Source organism: Chenopodium album, chromosome 6 (assembly GCF_948465745.1).
Source record: "Chenopodium album chromosome 6, dcCheAlbu1.1, whole genome shotgun sequence".
NCBI lineage: Eukaryota > Viridiplantae > Streptophyta > Magnoliopsida > Caryophyllales > Amaranthaceae > Chenopodium > Chenopodium album.
The window spans coordinates 22,293,349-22,312,473 of NC_137839.1; the positions used below are offsets into that span (position 1 = coordinate 22,293,349).

General features: G+C 32.3%; 1 protein-coding gene across 6 annotated transcripts; it reads right to left on the reverse strand.

Annotated features, from left to right (window-relative positions):
• Positions 1–214: 214 nt before the first annotated feature.
• On the reverse strand, positions 215–10,389 carry LOC145635954 (protein FAR1-RELATED SEQUENCE 5-like). 6 transcript variants are annotated; one of them, XM_081687372.1, is made up of 6 exons: positions 10,159–10,389; positions 4,315–10,033; positions 2,845–3,448; positions 2,209–2,522; positions 1,010–1,799; positions 215–920 (listed from the first exon to the last, which is right to left on the reverse strand). In XM_081687372.1, exons 4-6 carry the CDS (start codon positions 2,490–2,492, stop codon positions 903–905), a joined length of 1,092 nt encoding a protein of 363 aa, XP_081543498.1. In that variant the 5' UTR covers positions 2,493–2,522; positions 2,845–3,448; positions 4,315–10,033; positions 10,159–10,389; the 3' UTR covers positions 215–902. The 6 variants fall into 6 exon arrangements, with proteins under 6 accessions (XP_081543498.1, XP_081543496.1, XP_081543495.1 ...); XM_081687370.1 differs by having other exon boundaries at positions 215–1,799; positions 4,315–8,980; XM_081687369.1 differs by having other exon boundaries at positions 215–1,799; positions 4,315–8,996.
• Between the last annotated feature and the right edge of the window lie 8,736 nt (positions 10,390–19,125).

Below are 19,125 nucleotides of genomic sequence, written 5' to 3' on the forward strand. Positions count from 1 at the left end.
TAATTGTTCCAAGTTCATATAATAGCTAATTTGCTCACTTGCCAAATGAGCAAATAATTATTTGCACATTTGACAAAATGAGTAGTTAACTATTTGCTCATTTGATTAATGAGCAAGGAATTATTGCTCATTTGAGAAATGAACAAATATTTAGTCACTCATTTGAATATGTTCTATTTTCAATTCAACAATATTGCAAAGCATTAAACTATGATTAGTACAAAATTAATAATATATTATTAAATATAAAAATTCAACAAAATCTTATATGTATAAAAAAGTACCATTACACTTTTTTTGGACAATTTCTAATATCATGATGACTCAATTCACCACAACCTCTACATAATCTCTTCTTTTTTTGGTTTTGTTCTACGGCCTTTTCTTTTTCTCCCTTAAGCCTTTTTGCACTTCTACCTCTTGTTTCAACATTTGACACATCAGTCTCACTCGCTTTCTTTTTTGAAGTCTCTTCATTTGATACGTGAACTCCAGTCCCTTTATTCTTTGAAACTTTTGGAGGTTTGACAATTATTTCAGTTGGCACACTAGCTCCAATCAGTAGCTCAATGTCTTGCTCTTTGTTTTTTGCACTTCCAGCTGTTGTTTCATTATTTCTTGCAATCCTATTTGCTTCCAAATCCTTTCTTATTCCTTGAAGATTTATCACAAGGTCTTGAATATCTTCATCTTTGCCTTCTGCCAAACTTACACAAGTGTGTATCTCTGACCATAAATCATTTAACAATTTTTTCTTGTCTATTATATTAGCACATTGCTCCAACAGGTTTCCTCCCAAGTCAAAAATAGGTTTCTTTAATGCCATAGTAGTCCACCTGTGTAGCATATACTGCTCGGGAATGGTTTCAAACCTTTTTGCTTTCCAAACCCAAATCATATGTCTACATGGAATTCCTTGCCTATAAAATAGCTTGCAAGAACATGTGGTGTCATAGTTAGTTGGATTAAACACAACATCAAATGTTCTAGTCCGATTTCCTTCACTTACTGTTGCAACTTCCAATTCATTTTCTTTCTTCAATTCATCAACACCACAAGAAAAACAAGCAATTTCAACCTCGTATTGAAATTCAAAAAACACAGAGTTAGTATATAAATGTGAGGCATGCTTTTCTATCCCTAGTGGTGTTTTGCACTCAGGATATTTGTGTTTTGAATCATTATCATTCTGACCTTGAGTGTGTCTCTGGGCATCAATTGCAGCTTCATATCTCAAGTAAAACTCAACAAGTGACACATGAGGATTGATAAAGGAGCAGAAAAAGTTGTTTTCACTTTCGAATCTTGATGTTGTACGCATTATTCCTCCAAGGAACACATCTCTGAAATAGGCCGGAATCCACTTGTCTCTTATCTTGTACATATAACCTAACCATTCATGTTGTTCCAAGTGGTATTCAATCATCACCTTGTTCCACCTTTCTTCAAACTCAGCAGGTTCAATTTCAAGGTGCCAAACGCAAGCACATAATTTTTTTAGGAAACCAGTTTCTTCTTGCATGATTGATTTCTCCACCTTATCTGGTAACTTTTTCATTATGTGCCACATATAGAACCGATGTTCAGTCTTCTTAAACACACTTTTAATAGCAATTTTCATTGCTGGATCCTGATCTGTGATCATACAATTAGGTTCATTCCCACCCATTGCCTTGAGGAATGATCTGAACAGCCATTCAAATGACACGATATCTTCCTTTGCTATGAAACCAGCAGCAAAATTAATGCAATTCTTATGATGATCAACGCCTGTAAATGGAGTAAACACCATGTTGTACCTGTTTACACATACAAAATAAAGTTTAAATGAGCAAATAATTTAATACTCATTTGAAATATTATCAAATAATCAATTGCTCATTTGTCAAATGAGCAAATAACTCAATGCTTATTTGTGAAATAAGCAAACAATTCTTTGCTCTTTTGTCAAATGTGCAAATAATTGAATGCTCATTTGTCATATGAGCAAATAATTCAATGCTCATTTGTCAAATGAGCAAACAATTCAATGCTCATTTGTCAAATGAACATGCAATTCAATGCCCATATACATACTCTTATCAAAGAATATTAGACTTATGGGGATATTCAATTTTCACATAGAAGTAATGAGCAATTAAACTAATTTTATATAAAACAAAGTCATTAATTTCAGCAATAGCTAGTAATAACACATAAATGAATTACCTATTGGTTTGGTATGTGGTATCAAAGGATACCATATCACCAAATAGAGCATAACTCTTTTTACAAAGGGGGTCTTCCCACAATGCTCTACAAAGGCAATAATCTTCATCCATCTCAAAATCAAAGAAAAAAACGCTCCACATTAGCTTTTTGTTGGTAAAGTTATCCACGAACATTTGAGCATCGCTTCCTTGAATGTATGCTTTTAAATCTCTATGAAATTTTTTAAAATCTTCCTTAGATGCACCAATGTTTTCATATCCTCCAACAATTTCCTTCATCATTCAAAAAGTTGTAACGGGACCAATATTCACCTATTTAAAGAACAAAACAGTTTGTCACATGAGCAAATAATTCAATGCTCATTTTAAAAATGAGCAAACAATTCAATGCTCATTAGTCAAATGAGAAAAAAAATATTTGCCCATTTGTCAAATGAGCAAACAGCTTTTATTAGAACACACAGAGAATTCATGAAACATAAGAGAATTTGAAACATAAGAGAATTCATGAAACAATTCAATGCTCATTTGGCAAATGAGCAAAAAATTATTTGCTCATTTGTCAAATGAGCTAACAACTTTTATTAGAACATACATAGAATTCATGAAACATAAGAGAATTTGAAAGTGTTACCTTAGAATTATTCACAATTTATTTTTGTGTAAAATGTTCATTTTCCTTCCTTTTTGGAATAGATTGCAGCTAGGTGTATAAAGTGCATGAGTATGTCCCTCATGAAATTTTGTCACTATGAATGTGTTATCATCACAGTGCTTTAGGACAATATGTGCCTTGCACCCAACACGAGTAACGAGTCTCTTCCTTTTGATTGAAGCTTTTTCTTCATTGTTTTCCCCTTCCTTGTTATTTAAATCTTTTTCTACAGTAATCTTTCTTTTCTCTTTGTATCCTTCCTTATTGCACAAGATATACTGATATTTTAATTCTTTGCTTTTTCTTTGTCTTTTAGTTGTAGACTTCCTTGTATTGAAACCAGAAGCAAATGCATAGCCTTTATAAAATTCAAGGCCCTCTTCAAGATTATTAAACTTCATCCCTATAGCTGGTTTCAACTCATTGGGGCATATTGGATGTCATTCTTTTGTTCCTCCAGGAGTGATCAAAGGTGCTACTTTAGGAGAAACTACTATTGTAGGAGTAGTTGGCACATTTGTGATGGTGCTTGATTGACTCTCAACTTGTTCGTTGTTGCTCATCATTTGTGAATATGCATCTCCTTAAACACACACATACACTCTTAATAATTAGAACTGAAATCAGATTCTTAAACAAACTTACACACACACAGACATAGATACACACTTACACACACACACACATACACACACACACACTCAATAATTTCATAATCTATAATTATAACTGAAATCAGTTTCTGAAATCAGAATTGCAAGCAGAAAGAGGAGGGGGCAGGAGGGGATAGGTTTGCTCATTTGTCAAATGAACATGCAATTCAATGCCCCCATATATAAACTCTTACACTCAATCACACTCACACTCACACACAGACACACTGTTACACTCACTCACACACACACTCACACACTCACACACACACACACACACACACACACACACATACATACACAATTCTGTATACTTAGTGTTTTTACAAGCTAATATTTGCCAAACTTATAGATCCTTGAATTACTTATGAATGTCATTAATGTTTGCTCATTTTAATTGTAGTTACCTCATTTTAAATGTTCTATTATACATATTTAGGTTTGCTCATTTTAATTTATTTGCTCATTTTGAATTTGATTGAAAATAAGAACATAATAACAGCATTCAATTGAAAATAAAAACATACTAACAACATAAATAATTGATTCAATCACTATCAAGTTTAATCTGATATTAGTAAAATCTCTATCAAATTAATCAAACGTAAATAATTGATTCAATTCAATCAAATAATTGATGCAATTAAACATTCAATTTGATTAATGTAATTCGAAAATTAACATGTAATTCAATTCGAAAATTAACATGCAATTCCAAATTTTTCAGAGATGTAAAATCAAAATATTTTGAACATTCAGATTAACATGCAATTCAAAATTAAAATTACGAACAAACCTCAATGATGGATGAAATTGCGACCGTTAAAATTTGCAAAAAGAAACCGTTGAAAATTGCAGAAAGAAACCGTTGAAATTTGCCGAAAGAAGAGCATACTCAGTGAATCGCCATTGATGAGCTTTGATGTGCAGACAGAATAGAGGGGAGAGATAAATTAGATGCTGAAAGTTAGTTTGTTAGGCATGCTTATAATCTCAGCAGTTGGATTTCATCTAATCTAGTGGCTGAGATTTGTTCTCACATAAGGTGTGGGTTCTCACATAAAGGGTGGTTCTCACCGGATCCCGACCCTATATATATAAAAGATCATGTGAGAACAAGTCCTATAATAGGAACTAGGAACTCATCTAGACCGTTGATCGCGCTCAATCTTACGGCCCATATTCCACCCGCCTCATTAAGGGCAGTTTTGTAATTTCATGCATTGAATGACCTTTGTTCTCACTCCTAACGCTGCTTCATTTTCTTTCTCTCTCTTCATTATATTTTCTCTCTCCTCTAAATTCTTTATATTGATTTCTCCGATCTTTTGCAAATTCTCACGTCGAAGGCAAATTAAAGGTTTGGTAAGTTTATTTATTTTCATTTTTGTTGTTTTCTTTGATTCAATTCGATTTTAAAACAAGCTTTTTGCGAATTTCATTGCGAAAGTTTGGGTTTCCCAATTATTTGTTTGAGTATTTAATTTATGATTAATTTGAATTCGTTTTTTGTTTATTCTATTTTCGATTCAATTGAGATTTGCATTCAATTAGTTATTGCGTTTTTTTTAATCAATTAGTATTAGAATTAGGGTTTAAATTAATATTTTCCTTTTTTTTATTCACCAATTAGTGTTTATATTCAGTTGGTTGTTGCATTTTAACCAATTATTGGTTGAATTTATGCCTTAATTAGTTTGTAAATTTTGTTATTCAGTTAGGGTTTGTAATTTTATTCAATTTGGATTATTTGATTGTGACTATCAGTTTTGAGTAATTTTTATACTTCGAGTGTTTAATATATATTCATCTATATGACAGGCCAGGAGGATATAGAGAAGTTGGTGCAGAAGTGGAGGATCGAGTTAGGAGCTTAGAGGAAGGTTCTGTAATGGATGTTGTGATTTATCTACTCCATGGGTCGTTGCCCCCGAAGTTACATGTTTCGTTTTTTTAGTTTCTTGGTTGATTTTTATGGTTAGATTACTCCATATATATTGAAATGTATTGATGAACTACTGATGTTAACTTTGGTTGAAATTTATTGATGTATGGGATTGATTGTACTTTCTGATTCTGCATTGTGTCATGCACTCATGCTGCGTTGCTGCTAGTTACATAAAATCATCTTACTAGCTCAATGTATGTGTATGTGTGCACTTGTGAGTTTGGGTGTGTGGGTGTGTGTGTGTGTGCGCGCGCAACTATTAGGCATTTCAAATTAGGGTAGTAGAATGATAGGGTTGACTATTATTTCCTTGCCATGTAAGCCCTGCCAAAGCTGCAACTACTGCCCTGGAGGTCCTGCCAAGGCTGCAACTACTACCCTGGAGGCCCTACCAAGCTTACAGCTGCTGTTGTACAGGTCCAGCTGCACAATCGTGTGTGTGTTTGTGTGCAAGTGCTAGGCATGTATATTTATGCTTTGTAATACTCTTTTCTGTAACCCTGTACTTTCTTTTGGTAGTTGACAATGATTATCCAAGAGACGCTTCGTCTCTACCCACCAGCAATATTTTCTGTAAGAACAGCACAACAAGATGCCAGGCTAAAAGACATTCAAGTTCCAAAAGGACTCGACTTTCAAGTTCCAATAGCTATGTTGCAACAGAATCCAAATCTATGGGGGCAGACGCGAAAGAATTTCACCCTGAAAGATTTGCAAATGGAATTGCAGCAGCATGCAAAGTCCCACAAGCTTACATACCTTTTGGGTACGGAGGTCGTGTATGTCTTGGCAAAATTTCGTTATGATGGAGCTCAAAGTGTTTTTATCTCTCATTTTGTCCAAGTTCAGCTTTTCGCTTTCACCGGGTTATCAGTTATCAGCACAGCCCTGCATTTAGACTAGTAATAGATCTCGGGTTATATATATGTGAGTGTGTGTGTGTGTGAGTGAGTGTGTGTGTGTGTGTGTGTGTGTGTGTGTGTTTGTGGTATATGTGTGCACTCGTGTGTGTGTTTGTGTGCAATTGTTAGGCATTATTGCAGATCGATGAGGGTAATAAAATGTTGTGCTTTGGCTATTTAGGTGAATTGTGTTGGCTGCATTTCTGCAACATGCTCATCACATTTTGAGTTATTTTGTCTACTTTTAAGTTATGTTGCTTCACTTTAATGAATATACGAGCAATCGAGATTGTAGAATTTGAATTTCTTTTTGGTGGAATAGTATCTTATAGGTTTATCAATCTATCTATTTGAGCTGCTTGAAATGATATAGATTTCTTAACCCCTTATGAGTTTGCTACGTATATTGTATAGACATTTTAATTTACTTTTCATATTTTTTTATTTACTTTTCATATGTTAAATATTTTTTTTTCGAATGTTAAATATATACTAGCCTACTAGCTCAATTGGTAGAGCATTGTGCACTTGCACAAAAGATGTGGGTTCAAATCCCACAAAGGTTTATTCACTTTTGAGAATTTTTTATTTACTTTTGAGTCATTTTGTTTTACTTTGAAGGTTTATTATACACTAGCCTACTAGCTCAACAGGTAGAGCATTGTGCAAAAGCACAAAAAATGTGGATTCGAATCCCACGTAGGTTCATTCATTAGACATAACTATTTTTTTTATTCACTCTACTTTTATGATTTTTTTTATTTACTTTTAGAATATTTTGATTCGACTTCTTTTTTTTTTAAAAAAAAAAAAGAATATTTTGATTCAATTTACTTTAAAGTCGATTTTATTTACTTATAGTCTTTTTTATTTACTATAGAGACCACGAAACTATTTTTTATTCTCTACTTTTGAGATCTTTTTATTTACTATTAGAATTCGAATTTAGACATTTTTATTTTCTTTATATTCTTTTTTATTTACTTTAAAGACCATAAAAACTATTTATTTTATTCACTCTACTTTTGAAATTTTTTAATTTACTTTTAGAGTATTTCAATTTACTGTGAAGTCTTTTTTTTTACTCTATATTCTTTTCTTTTATTTTTACCATAGAGATCACTTCAAATTATGATCGTGTTTTATGAAATTTGACAATTGAGAAAATACACATACAGAATAGAGCATCAATATTAGAGGAACTTATATCTTTGTTTCAACAAGTAGAGCATAAAAGATGTGGGTTCAAATCCCATGTAGGTTTATTTATTAGATAAAATTAATTTTTATTCACTCTACTTTTGAGATTTTTTATTTACTTTTAGAATATTTTGATTTACTTTTTAGTATTTAATATTCACTTTTATATTTATTATTTTAGATAACCTATACCTCTATGCATCCGCATAGTGCTCTACCACTAGAGTTAATAGGTTTACTTTAAAGTCTTTTTTATTCACTTTAGATTCTTATTTATCTACTTTAGAGACCACTTTTTTTTTCTTTTTTTTTTTTATGAGGAAAAGCGAGGGAGCTTTCATTAATTAGGGACAAATTGTCCATTAGTACATAAGGCATAACATCACTAGGACAACAATTAGACCATACTTGTTCCACCCCATATGGAAAAAGACGAGCCAAATGGCGAGCAACAAAGTTCCCCTCCCGCTTTACATGAGACCAATTTAGTAAAATCAAAGTGAGAACAGTAGAAAAAGATGTCATCGAGGATTAAATCTAAATTTTCCAAGAAAGTAGTAGCTAGGGACGGCAATGGGGCGGGTCAAATGCGGATGATGGTACCTCCATACCCATACCCGCCTAAAAACCTTATACCCATCCCTGCCCCACTACCCGTGGCGGGTACAATATCCTTATCCATACCCGCCCCACCGGGTAAAAGATAGGATCCATCCCCGCCCCATCACCCACTTGGATATTCATACCCACCCCCAAAATCGTCCCAAACCCTTTGCCATGATGCTCTATTGTATCATATTAATGACGATTATATTAAATTAGGTTAAGAAAATTGGGACTTTCACTATTCAAGATTATTGGGTCTTAAGGAATATCAAGTTTAATAAATTCTCAACTCTTCTAAAAGAAATATGGTGCGGGTTTAAGGTGGGTACAGGGCGGGGCGGATATGGGGCGGGTCTACTCTAAAATCCATACCCGCCCGATCACCCATGGTGGGTACACATTTTATACCCATCCGCCCCATCACCCGCCAAACCTCCCTCTTTCCCCACCCCACTTGGGTGAGGATGGGGCGGGTCTCTCATTTAACCCGACCCACTGCCATCAGTAGTAGCCTTCGAAAGTCTTGAGATAATGCTACTGTTATCCGATTTCAGGATAATGTTCTTGAGGCCAAATTGCTTTGTAGTCTTGATCGCAAATAGGACAGCCTTGCACTCAGCTAGCTCTGGAGGCCAGTAAGCTCTTACCCTTCGAGTTGCAGCAAAAACAACTTCCCCTATGTGATTACGCGCAACGACTCCTAATCCCACCCATCCATCAACATTCATAGCAGCATTACAATTGACCTTAATGCAACCTTGAGTAGGGGCCTTCCATATTTTCGGACTGGTGAGTTTCCTTGTAATCTGACAGCCACAAATTCTGGTATAGTAATCTAACAATAAATTCTGATGTTTACTTTAGAGACCACTTAAGAATTTCACGAAGAACAAATTTTTCCATTTAACTTGTAAACAATCAAATTAAACCAAGGACATATGCAAACATGATCAAAACAATGAAATACGAGCAAACAACATCATTGATCTCCCAGCATAAATGTCATGATTCCTTATGTGGCATTACATCTCCAAAAACTAAAAGGATCTTCCTAATTAATCTTCACCATCAACCAAATACATCTCATTTACTTTAAATAAAACACTATTTACTTTACATGTAAAATCATTTACTTTACCAAAAATCGAAAAGTCCAAAAAACAATACTCTGTCCATATTAATTAGAAATCTACAAAATTAGTTAATTTTTTTAAAAAAAAAACCTTAAATTATGTATATGTAATCTCACTAATACAACTTAATTTATAAATTCAACTTGTAAATCTCACAAGAATCATCCATAGGACCAATTAGCATGAATTCAAGCTCCAAAATTAGTCTAAATTAGCTAATGAAACCGAAAAAGCCAGAAAAAATCATTCATAGTGATACATAGCTTCACATTATTCACTAAGTAATATATGATCTTGAAATATTTGTGGATTTTAGAAATTCAATATATGCTCCTTAAATAGTCTAATTTGATTAAATTAAAGCAATACTTCAACTGAAACACTAAAAAAAATCAATAATCAATATCGAACAAATCAATAGTCTACTTTGATCTAATTCATACGCTAGATCTAGAAATTTGATTTAACAAAATTCACAATGTGATTATTTTAGTCTTTTGATTTACTTTAAAATATAATCGATTTACTTCTACTTAATTTCTATCTACATTTGAAATTGATAAAATAATGTGATTCATTGGGGAACTTTGTCAAACAATTAGTGTGCATCAAAATTTAAGCACAAATTAGTGAAATAAAAGTACCAAAATTGACAAAATCAATCAATAAAACCATTCATAACCTCAAAAATAATAAATAAAAGTTCGAATTTCACAATAAAGAACCCTAAATTGACAAAAAAAAAAAAAAAAAAAAAAAAAAAAAAAAAAAAAAAATCAACGATCAGTGAATTGAAATTTGTGATTCAAAAAAAAAAAGAAAAACAAAAATGAGAAAAACAAACATCTTACCTCAGAAGCTGCTTCATTGGAGTAGAGAAAGCTCGAAAACCGCTTCAATGGAGAATTCACAGGAACATGTTGCTATGGAGGAGAGAGAAAATGCTTGAGGAGAGAGAAAGGAGAGAGAGTGCGCTACATGGTTGGGAAATCTATACTAAATCTATCTATCTATCTATCTATACTATATACTAAAGTAATCACCAGAGTTATCCCTTAAGTACACATGTCACATTCACAACAAAAATTTTCCCGCCCAAATATCTTTTAGCTTTTTTTTTAAATTTCTTTTTTTCCCTTAAAAAATAACATGATAAAAAAATTTTAATAAAAAAAACTTACAATAATTTATAAAATATTTTAAATAATGTATCTAACATGAGAATTGTAAGGATAGACATGATATGAATTCAAATTCAAAAATAAAAAATGTTACATATAAACCATTTCATTTAAACTAACTCCATTTTAATTGAATTTTATTAATTAATTTATTTATTTTTATTTTCAAGTCTTATTATTATAAATCCGTGCATTTGCACGGGGATAAAACTAGTACTAAAACTAAAGTAATCACCAAAGTATACGCTTGAAATAATTTTGTGAAAAATTTTCCCACCAAAAGCCTATTCATGTATTTTCCTTAAAAAATTGTATAAAAATATTTAAATTCTTTTAATAAATTTTATTTATGCAACACATATTAATTTAAGAATTTAAAAGATATGCTTCAAAAAAAAAAAGAATTTAAAAGATAGACATTAATAAATTTAAATTTGAAAAAAAAAATTAAAATTATTACATAAGTCATTTTATTTCAATTAACTCTATTTAATGTCAATCGACTATAATTATTAAAAAATCTTAATTTATAAATCCATGCATTGCACGATGCCAAAAACTAGTGAATGAATTAATCTGAGCCACTCATCTAGCGCGCATTCGAGGTAGATCTAACGGCCCTAATTAGTTCCTAGTTCCTATTATAGAATTGGTTCGCTTTTATTCAAATTCCATGAATTTTGCAAGATATTTGTTAAATACGGGTCTGGACCGCACCCGTCACGGGAGAGGGCAAGTCCACCACTTTTACAAGACCAAGGAGGTTCCACCTCAAAACCATATGGCAATGAGGGGAGTAGCATCTTAGCCTTATATAGTGGTGGTAACTCTTGAATTCTTTCAATGTGGGATTTCATTACCACTACACTCCCCCTTTAGTGTTTAGTGTTTTTAGTGTGGGACAAGAGAATGCTCACATGTGGGTTGTTCATGGGCTCAACAATATTCAAGTCGATGTCTGCGATTTTGCGATTTTTGATCTTTGCAATTTTGCTTTTTGTGATTTCAATGAATTTCGCATGAGTTTAAGTCGATTTTGATTTTTCTGATTTGTTTCATTAAATTTCAGCAAGAACAAATTGAAGAAAAAGAATTGAGTGGATGGAGGAGAAGAAAAAAAAAACGTACAAAAATTAGCGCCAAATGTAAAGGTAATTGATAATTTGACAAGTTTGAAAAATTTCACGAATTTATATGGCTTTTTCGTTTGATTTTTGCTAAATTAAAAACCAACCTTATCAAATTTGAAGCAACTGTTTATGTTTGTGTTCTAATAATCTGTATCTATGCTCTTAAAATTTGGAATTTATGTCTAATTTATTAAAAAATTATAACCTGAAGTATGATTAACATGTTAAATTATGATAATTTATGCTTTTTGTAATTTAGAAATTGGAATTATGTTCTAAAGATTAACTGTTATGTTCTAAAATTAGTAGTATTATGCTCTAAAGTATATGTCCAAATACATTGATGATGTCAAAAATCAATGATTAGTTTTGACCTGGAACTAAAGAATATCATGAGGCTCCACAACCCTGCTGATAGAGTGTTTGTTGATTCTGGGAGTAAATATGACTTAGTTAACAGAAGGTGGTACTAGCATTTGGTGAGCTTGACGGTCATTTAGAAAAAATATATGGCATCTACAAAACTATTGTAAGCTAAAAGAGGAGGCGATTTTTAATATATATTCAAATTGAAAATCAGCAACAAGGTATATGTGTCTTCACCTATATTAGCTTTACTTTAAAACTTCATCGGGAAAAAATTTAGAGCCTAGGAAAAAAAAATTAGAACATAGAGAAAAAAGAGAGCATAGAAAAAAAAAAATTTAGAACATTTGTTTAGAGAAAAAAGGTTAGAACATAGGAGAAAAAATTTAGAACATATTACAAAAAAAAATTTGGAACATAGGATATAGAACGTAGAAAAAAAAATTAGAACATAGACAGAAAATTTAGAACATATGGTTAAAAAAAAGTTTAGAACATAAGTGGAAAATTTTAAAATATAAGAAAAAATTTAAAATATAAGAAAAAATTTAGAACATAGACATTAAATTTAGAACATAGGGTAAAAAAAGTTTAGAACATAGGAAAAAAGTTTAGAACATAAGCAGAAAAATTTAGAACATAGGCGGAAAAATTTAGAACATAAGAAAAAAATTTAGAACATAGGCGGAAAAATTTAGAACATATGCGGAAAATTTAGAACATAGACTAAATTAGGTAGAAATATTTAGAACAAGGCAGATTAATTTTAGAACAAAATAAAAAAATTGGATCATAGGGAAAAAAATTTTAGAACATAGAAAAAAATCAAAACATTAGAAAAAATTTAGAATATACAAAAAGGTTTAGAACATAACAAAAAAAATTTAGAACATAGGAATACAAAAAAAATTAGAACATACAAAAATAAAATGAATATTTAGCTTAGAAATTAGAATGTAGAAAAAAAAAAGTTTAGAATAGAAGTAGGAATTTAAAATATAGGCTACAAAAAATTAGAACTTAGGGTAAAAAAATCAGAACATATGTTTTAAACATAAGAAATAAAATTTTGAGCATAGGGAAAATAAATTAGAATATAGGTTTTAGAACATATGAAAAATATGTGGAACATAGGATGAAAAAACTTAGAGTATAGGGTTATTGTAATGGTTAAATTTCAGGTTTGATTACACTATTTATTTATTTATTTATTTAATTGATGGGTATGCTTAAACCTATTAGCTCAAGTGGTAGAGCACTATGCAAATGCATAGAGGATGTAGGTTCGATTCCTACATAGGTTATCTCTAAAAATAACTTTAAAAAAAAAATCTAATTAGCACTAAGTTATACAAACAAAACATTCCGCTTTTGTTGATGGGTCTTGAAACTTGATGACATGTTTGTGTGAGGATATGAGAAGACAGGTGTGTATTCGGTATGATCCGGATACCAATCTTTTTTCCTTTTTATAGGAACATGTCTGTTGGTTGACTTGGTTCGATCAATGTATTCGAACAACTATGCTACAACGAAACTCTTATACAAAACTCCCGTCTCCATATTACACGAATGAACCTACGTGGGATTCGAACCCACATTTTTGTGCATTTGCACAATGCTCTACCCGTTGAGCTAGTAGGCTATTGTATGTACAACATTTATTTCATTAAATTAAACTAGACTTGAGAAGTTGGGTGAAGCTTGGAAAAGAGGTATTTTGTTGTTGCTTATATATATAGTGATAATGCATACATCTTACAAATACAACATGAGAACTTATTTGAAAGCACTATAACCATGCATAAAGCTTACAAATATGTGATCTGCATTGTACAAGAAGTCAACTTGATGAGTTAAAAGTAGCACAATTTTGTCTTTCAGAGCTCCCCTTACACAATCCTGCGAACATTAATAAGTTCTTCTGAAGCTAGATACTCAAATGCATACAGTCAAAATCAATAACAGCTTTACCAAGTTAAAGCATGTATACATAACACAATCTAATCTAAAAGCCAACTCTTATTAAGAATAATAATTTCATCATATATTTATTTGACAGAATTGAACTTGAATATATCTGAACCAATATGTGTATACAGCGATGTAAACATCATCTAGAAGATACACATCATCATCCTGAAAGATTTCTCTAGCAAGTTGGATCCTTTGCTTCCGGCCACCATTGAGGTTGATCTCACTCTCTCTAACATAGTGAATAATGTTCTAAATTTGCTTTTGCTTAGAACGTAGTAAATAATTTAGTTTATAATTTTGCTTAGAACATAGTGAAATACTTTAGAACATAGTTATGATCTAACTTTGCTTTTGCTTAGAACATAGTGAACTACTTTAGAACATAAAGGGTAAAGTTTATAACATAGTTAACTATTTTAGAACATAAAAGGATAAAGTTTAGAACATAGTGAACTATTTTAGAAATAAAGGATATAGTTTAGAACATAGAGAGATTAATTTAAAATCATAGAGAGAAAACTTTAGAGCATAGAAGGAAAACTTTAGAACATGGTGAATTACAATATGTTCTAAAAGAAAAAAATAATTAAAAAAAATATAATAATTAAAAAAAAAGAAAAAAAAAAAAGAGGAAGGCTGCCATGAAGCAATCAGGGAAAAATTAGCGTTCATGGCACCCGCACAAAGGCCTAACAGGTCCAATAGGGACCTTTTACACTACAGAAAATAAAAGACTAAAAGTAAAAGACAGTAATAAAACAAACCAAGCAACAACATTTCTAGACAAAAGGGGGTCTAAAGTAGACTCGGGAAGTACAACCGTAACCTGATTAGTTGTTCTAAGGTCGTACAAAGAAGGTAGCTTACTATTGAAACCAAGGTAGACATGTGCATTATTCAAGCTATTCCATCCACTTTAAAAGGTTAGAACACAAGCCATGCATAAGTTTTGTAGAGCATACTTGTGTGTTAGTTCTAATTATATCCATTGTCAGATTCTTTCTGCTTCAAAGAATTTCTTGTAAATCCACTATGCTTGTGTTCTAATTAATTTTTCTCTCCTCATCAAACACAAACCAAGCAAGTTCAATTGACAATGTACCTAGAAAATTGACAGATTTTACAATAATCTATACAAAGCGAAATCAGCAAAAATAACAGAATTCTACAAAATATATAACATCAGACTGAATCAATATGTGAAAATACAGGATATAAATTTAGCATAATATCATCCAAAAAAATCAATCACAAACACAAATTTTATAAATTAAGCATAACTCCTAATAAACGAGCAGATGAAATCGTAAATAAAAACACAAAAAAAATCGAAAAAGTTGAAGTCAAAATTGATGAAATTAGGGGGAAAAATCAGGAAACATCGCAATAGCTAGAAATAAATAAAATAAAATAAAATAAAAAAACCCGCAAAAATCTGGAAAAAAAAAATCTGAAAAATTAATCGCAAAAATTGATGAATAACATGAAATCAGGAAATAGAATGGATGAAAAAAAAAATCGCAAACAACGAACAAAAAATCAGGGAAAATCGATGAATTCAACAAATAAAATCGGATAAAATCGAACAAAAAATCAGAACAAAAAATACAAATCTAAAACAATTGATAAACTTACAATCATTTTCCAAAAGCTGAGAATTTTTTTGGTTAATCTGATGAAGTTTTGGCTGCCAAGAAGAGAGATGCAGGTAGCGTGAGGAGTAGTGTGAGGAGAGAGAAACAAAAGAACGTTGTTTTGTTTGAAAGGGAAAATTTAGATTGTACAAGATCCTCAATTTTACATAAATGCCATTATTAAGATAAATTTGAGCGGTTAGATCAAAACTAATAAACGGTTGAGATTGGTTTATTATTATTATTATTATTTTATATATAGAGAAAGGCTCATGTAAGAACCCTCCTCTATATAAAATAATAATAATAATAATACAAAGCAGTATATAGTATTTATAGTACATAGCGATATTAGTAATGTACAATAGACTCTCTCTTAAAAAAAAAAGGGAGAATACTCCCTCCATTTTTTTTTATTTGCATCATCTAGGATTACACAAAGTTTTAGGAGAATAATATAATATTGTTGGTGGGTGAATAAATTATTATAAGATGGGAATCATGAAAGAGAAAGTATGTGAGAGAGAATAAGTATTTTTATTATTTTAGTGGAAAAGAGAAAACTGATAAAATAAGTTGAGTGGAGTTTAAAGTAACAGTGAGAAATGATAAAATATAATACTTTTTTTTTTAGGAAAATAAAATATAATACTTTACCAAATATAAAAGTGATGCATTTTAAAAAAAAATACTTAGGGGCTGCCTCGAATGGGTGTAATGGGAGGGGAAAAAATACACCAGTTTCTGGAATTGTTTTTAGTATGGATCAAGGGTAATTAATTAGTGGGGTAATAATTAATTACCCTTAAAAAGGGGTTAATAAGTACCCACCTCCCCCCTAGGGTAACAATCTCCCCCGTAAAAAAAATACTCTCCACTGTTATATTGTACCTTCCTTCTCCCCTGCTCATGCTATCTCCTTCACCTCCATATCACTCCGCCCAATTGAAGCTGTTGGCCGCCATTATTGCCGCCCGATGGAAGCTGTTAGCTGCCACCATAGCTCATCAATTCTGGCGAATTACGAACAAGTGTCATGAATTGAGCCATTGGTTGAAGAGATAGTCGAACAAAAGGTTAGGGCTTTTGATCTTTCAAGTGAGGCGATGCTTGTGGTGGTCTCAAATTTATCAAGGACATGATGGTTGCCGTCGTCCGTCGATTGTCATGAAGTGGTTGTCTTTACCCCAGGATACTTGTCAAACCTTAGAAAATGAAATATTACTCTCTAAATCAAAACTCAAGCAGAATCTACCCCATTAGATATTACCCCCTATTAATATATGGAATTCCAGACATGCCCTTAGTATAAATAAAAAAGTGATGTAAATAAAAAATAAAAAAATAAAAAAAAAACCAGGGAGTATTGCCTTTTGGAAAGTTGTAAACCTTATCCAAATCTTCTCCGACAAAATAATCTATAAATATTTCAAAAATTAAAAAAATATAAACATAAATTGTTAGAATAAACCACGTGTAAAATTAGAACCAATAAGAGAAGTTGGTTAGATGCGAAGTGTTGCTTTCGGCCTCACACGCATCACACTCGCAAATTCGCAATTGCAATGAAGAACCTTCAAGAATCTGGACCCCACGTTTTTATCCACAACAACAACAGCCACGAGAATGTGAATGTGAACTCCCATATACTTCCAAATATTGCTGACGTGTCTTATCCACCCTTCCAGCTCATCCCATTAGACTCTCTTACATCCATATAAGACAATTCCAGCCGCCATTAACGACAATGCCCCTTTTGTAATTTCATTTTTTTTTTGTAACATTTTGGAATAAATGTTAGAAATAGAAATCTAGGGACGGAGGGAATACGAGTTTACAATGATTTACATTAAGATGTTCTCCCTTTGTCTTTAAATTACATTTCTCTTTCTAGCATTTATTCCTCACATAATAGAGAAAAAGAGGAATGTAATTTAGGGACGGAGGGAGTTCCTATTTTTATTTATTTATTTATTTATTTTTTATTTATTTATTTTTTATTTTTTATTTTAGGGGAGGAAGTATCTACTTTGATAAGCTTTGGTGTTTTAGAGTCTAATTAATAATTATGGTGTTAATTATTTTTTTTATATATTTTTCCATAACTTTTATTTTACTGATAGTATATTAATAGACACAAAAATTAAAAATTTTGCGAGTAAAATAAATTAAGCAAAATTATAAAGTAAGATTAGTTTGTCAACTTTACTCTTCAAATCTTGTTATATATACACTTTGTATATATTTTTTTATTAACTTCATTCTCACATTCGATTATCCAATTAACTTTATTCAGACGGACATATAGAGCCAATATAAAGGTATGAATGTATGATTAGAGCTGTCAAAGCTGGCCCCACCCGAGATACCGACCTAACCCGACCTATTTACCGACCCGTTTGAACTCGAAAAAAATGGTGACCTGAAACCGTAACCTGTAAATTATTGACCTGAACCGAACCCGAATATTAACTAGACCCAAGTATTGAGACCCGAACCCGAATATTAACCGACTTAGAGACGACCCGACCCAAATGTAACCCGTAAATTATTGGCCTGAACCGAACCGACCTGACCTGAACCGAAATTGACCCAAACCCGTCAAAACCCGAATTCAACCCGACTTGTTCCTAACCCGACCCGAATTCACCCCGATTTGTTCCTAACCCGACCCGAATTTAACCCGACCTGCTACAAACCCGACTCAAATTTCAACCCGACCTGTTACAAACCCGACCCGAATCAACCCGACTTCTTATTGACCCGACCCAAATTCAACCCAACTTGTTATTAATCAATAGGTATTGGTCGTTATCTCATGTTGGTATTGGAACGGAAATTGAATCCTAACTCTATTTCTTCAATATTTCACTTTGAATTTTAAGAGGTTAGTTTCACAACATGTTTATAGGGACGAATTTCAAAGACGAAACATGTTTTCCGCAAATTATTGACTTGAACCGAACCCGACTCGAACCCGAGAATGACCCGACTTGGAAATGACCCGACTTGATTATAACCCTCAAATTATTGACTTGAACCGACCCCGACTTGAACCCGAAAATGACCCGACCTGATTATAACCCGTAAATAATTGACTTGAACCGAACCCGACTCGAACCCAAGAACGACCCTAACTTGTTTAAACCCGTAAAGACCCGAATTTAACCCGACCTATTTTTTACCCGACCCGAATGTAACTTGACTTAAACCTGACCTAAACCCGATAAGATGTATGACCCGACGTGACCCGACTCAAGCATGATCCAACCCGAACCCGACCCAAATATGTTATGACATTAACACGTATTGACCCGACTCATACTAACCCGACTTAAACCCGACCCGTTTATCCGAATTGACAGCTCTATGTATGATCTAGCTACCGTGAATGACAAAAGGGCTATTCCGTAATCACCCCTCTTAGAACAACAACAGCTAGGTACATAGTACCACATCCATCACACGTGGCATACTCAACAGTACCACGTCACTCCACGCGCCACACTCGTGCTCTAGCCTATAAAGGA

What these genes read in the sequence shown, in the direction of transcription:
- LOC145635954 (XM_081687371.1), bottom strand. Translation starts at nt 2,492, where the DNA reads ATGATGAAGGAAATTGTTGGAGGATATGAAAACATTGGTGCATCTAAG. An exon ending in ACCACATACCAAACCAATAG is followed by an intron (nt 1,800 to 2,208) that starts GTAATTCATTTA and finishes ATGTGTAAACAG; the next exon opens with GTACAACATGGTGTTTACTC.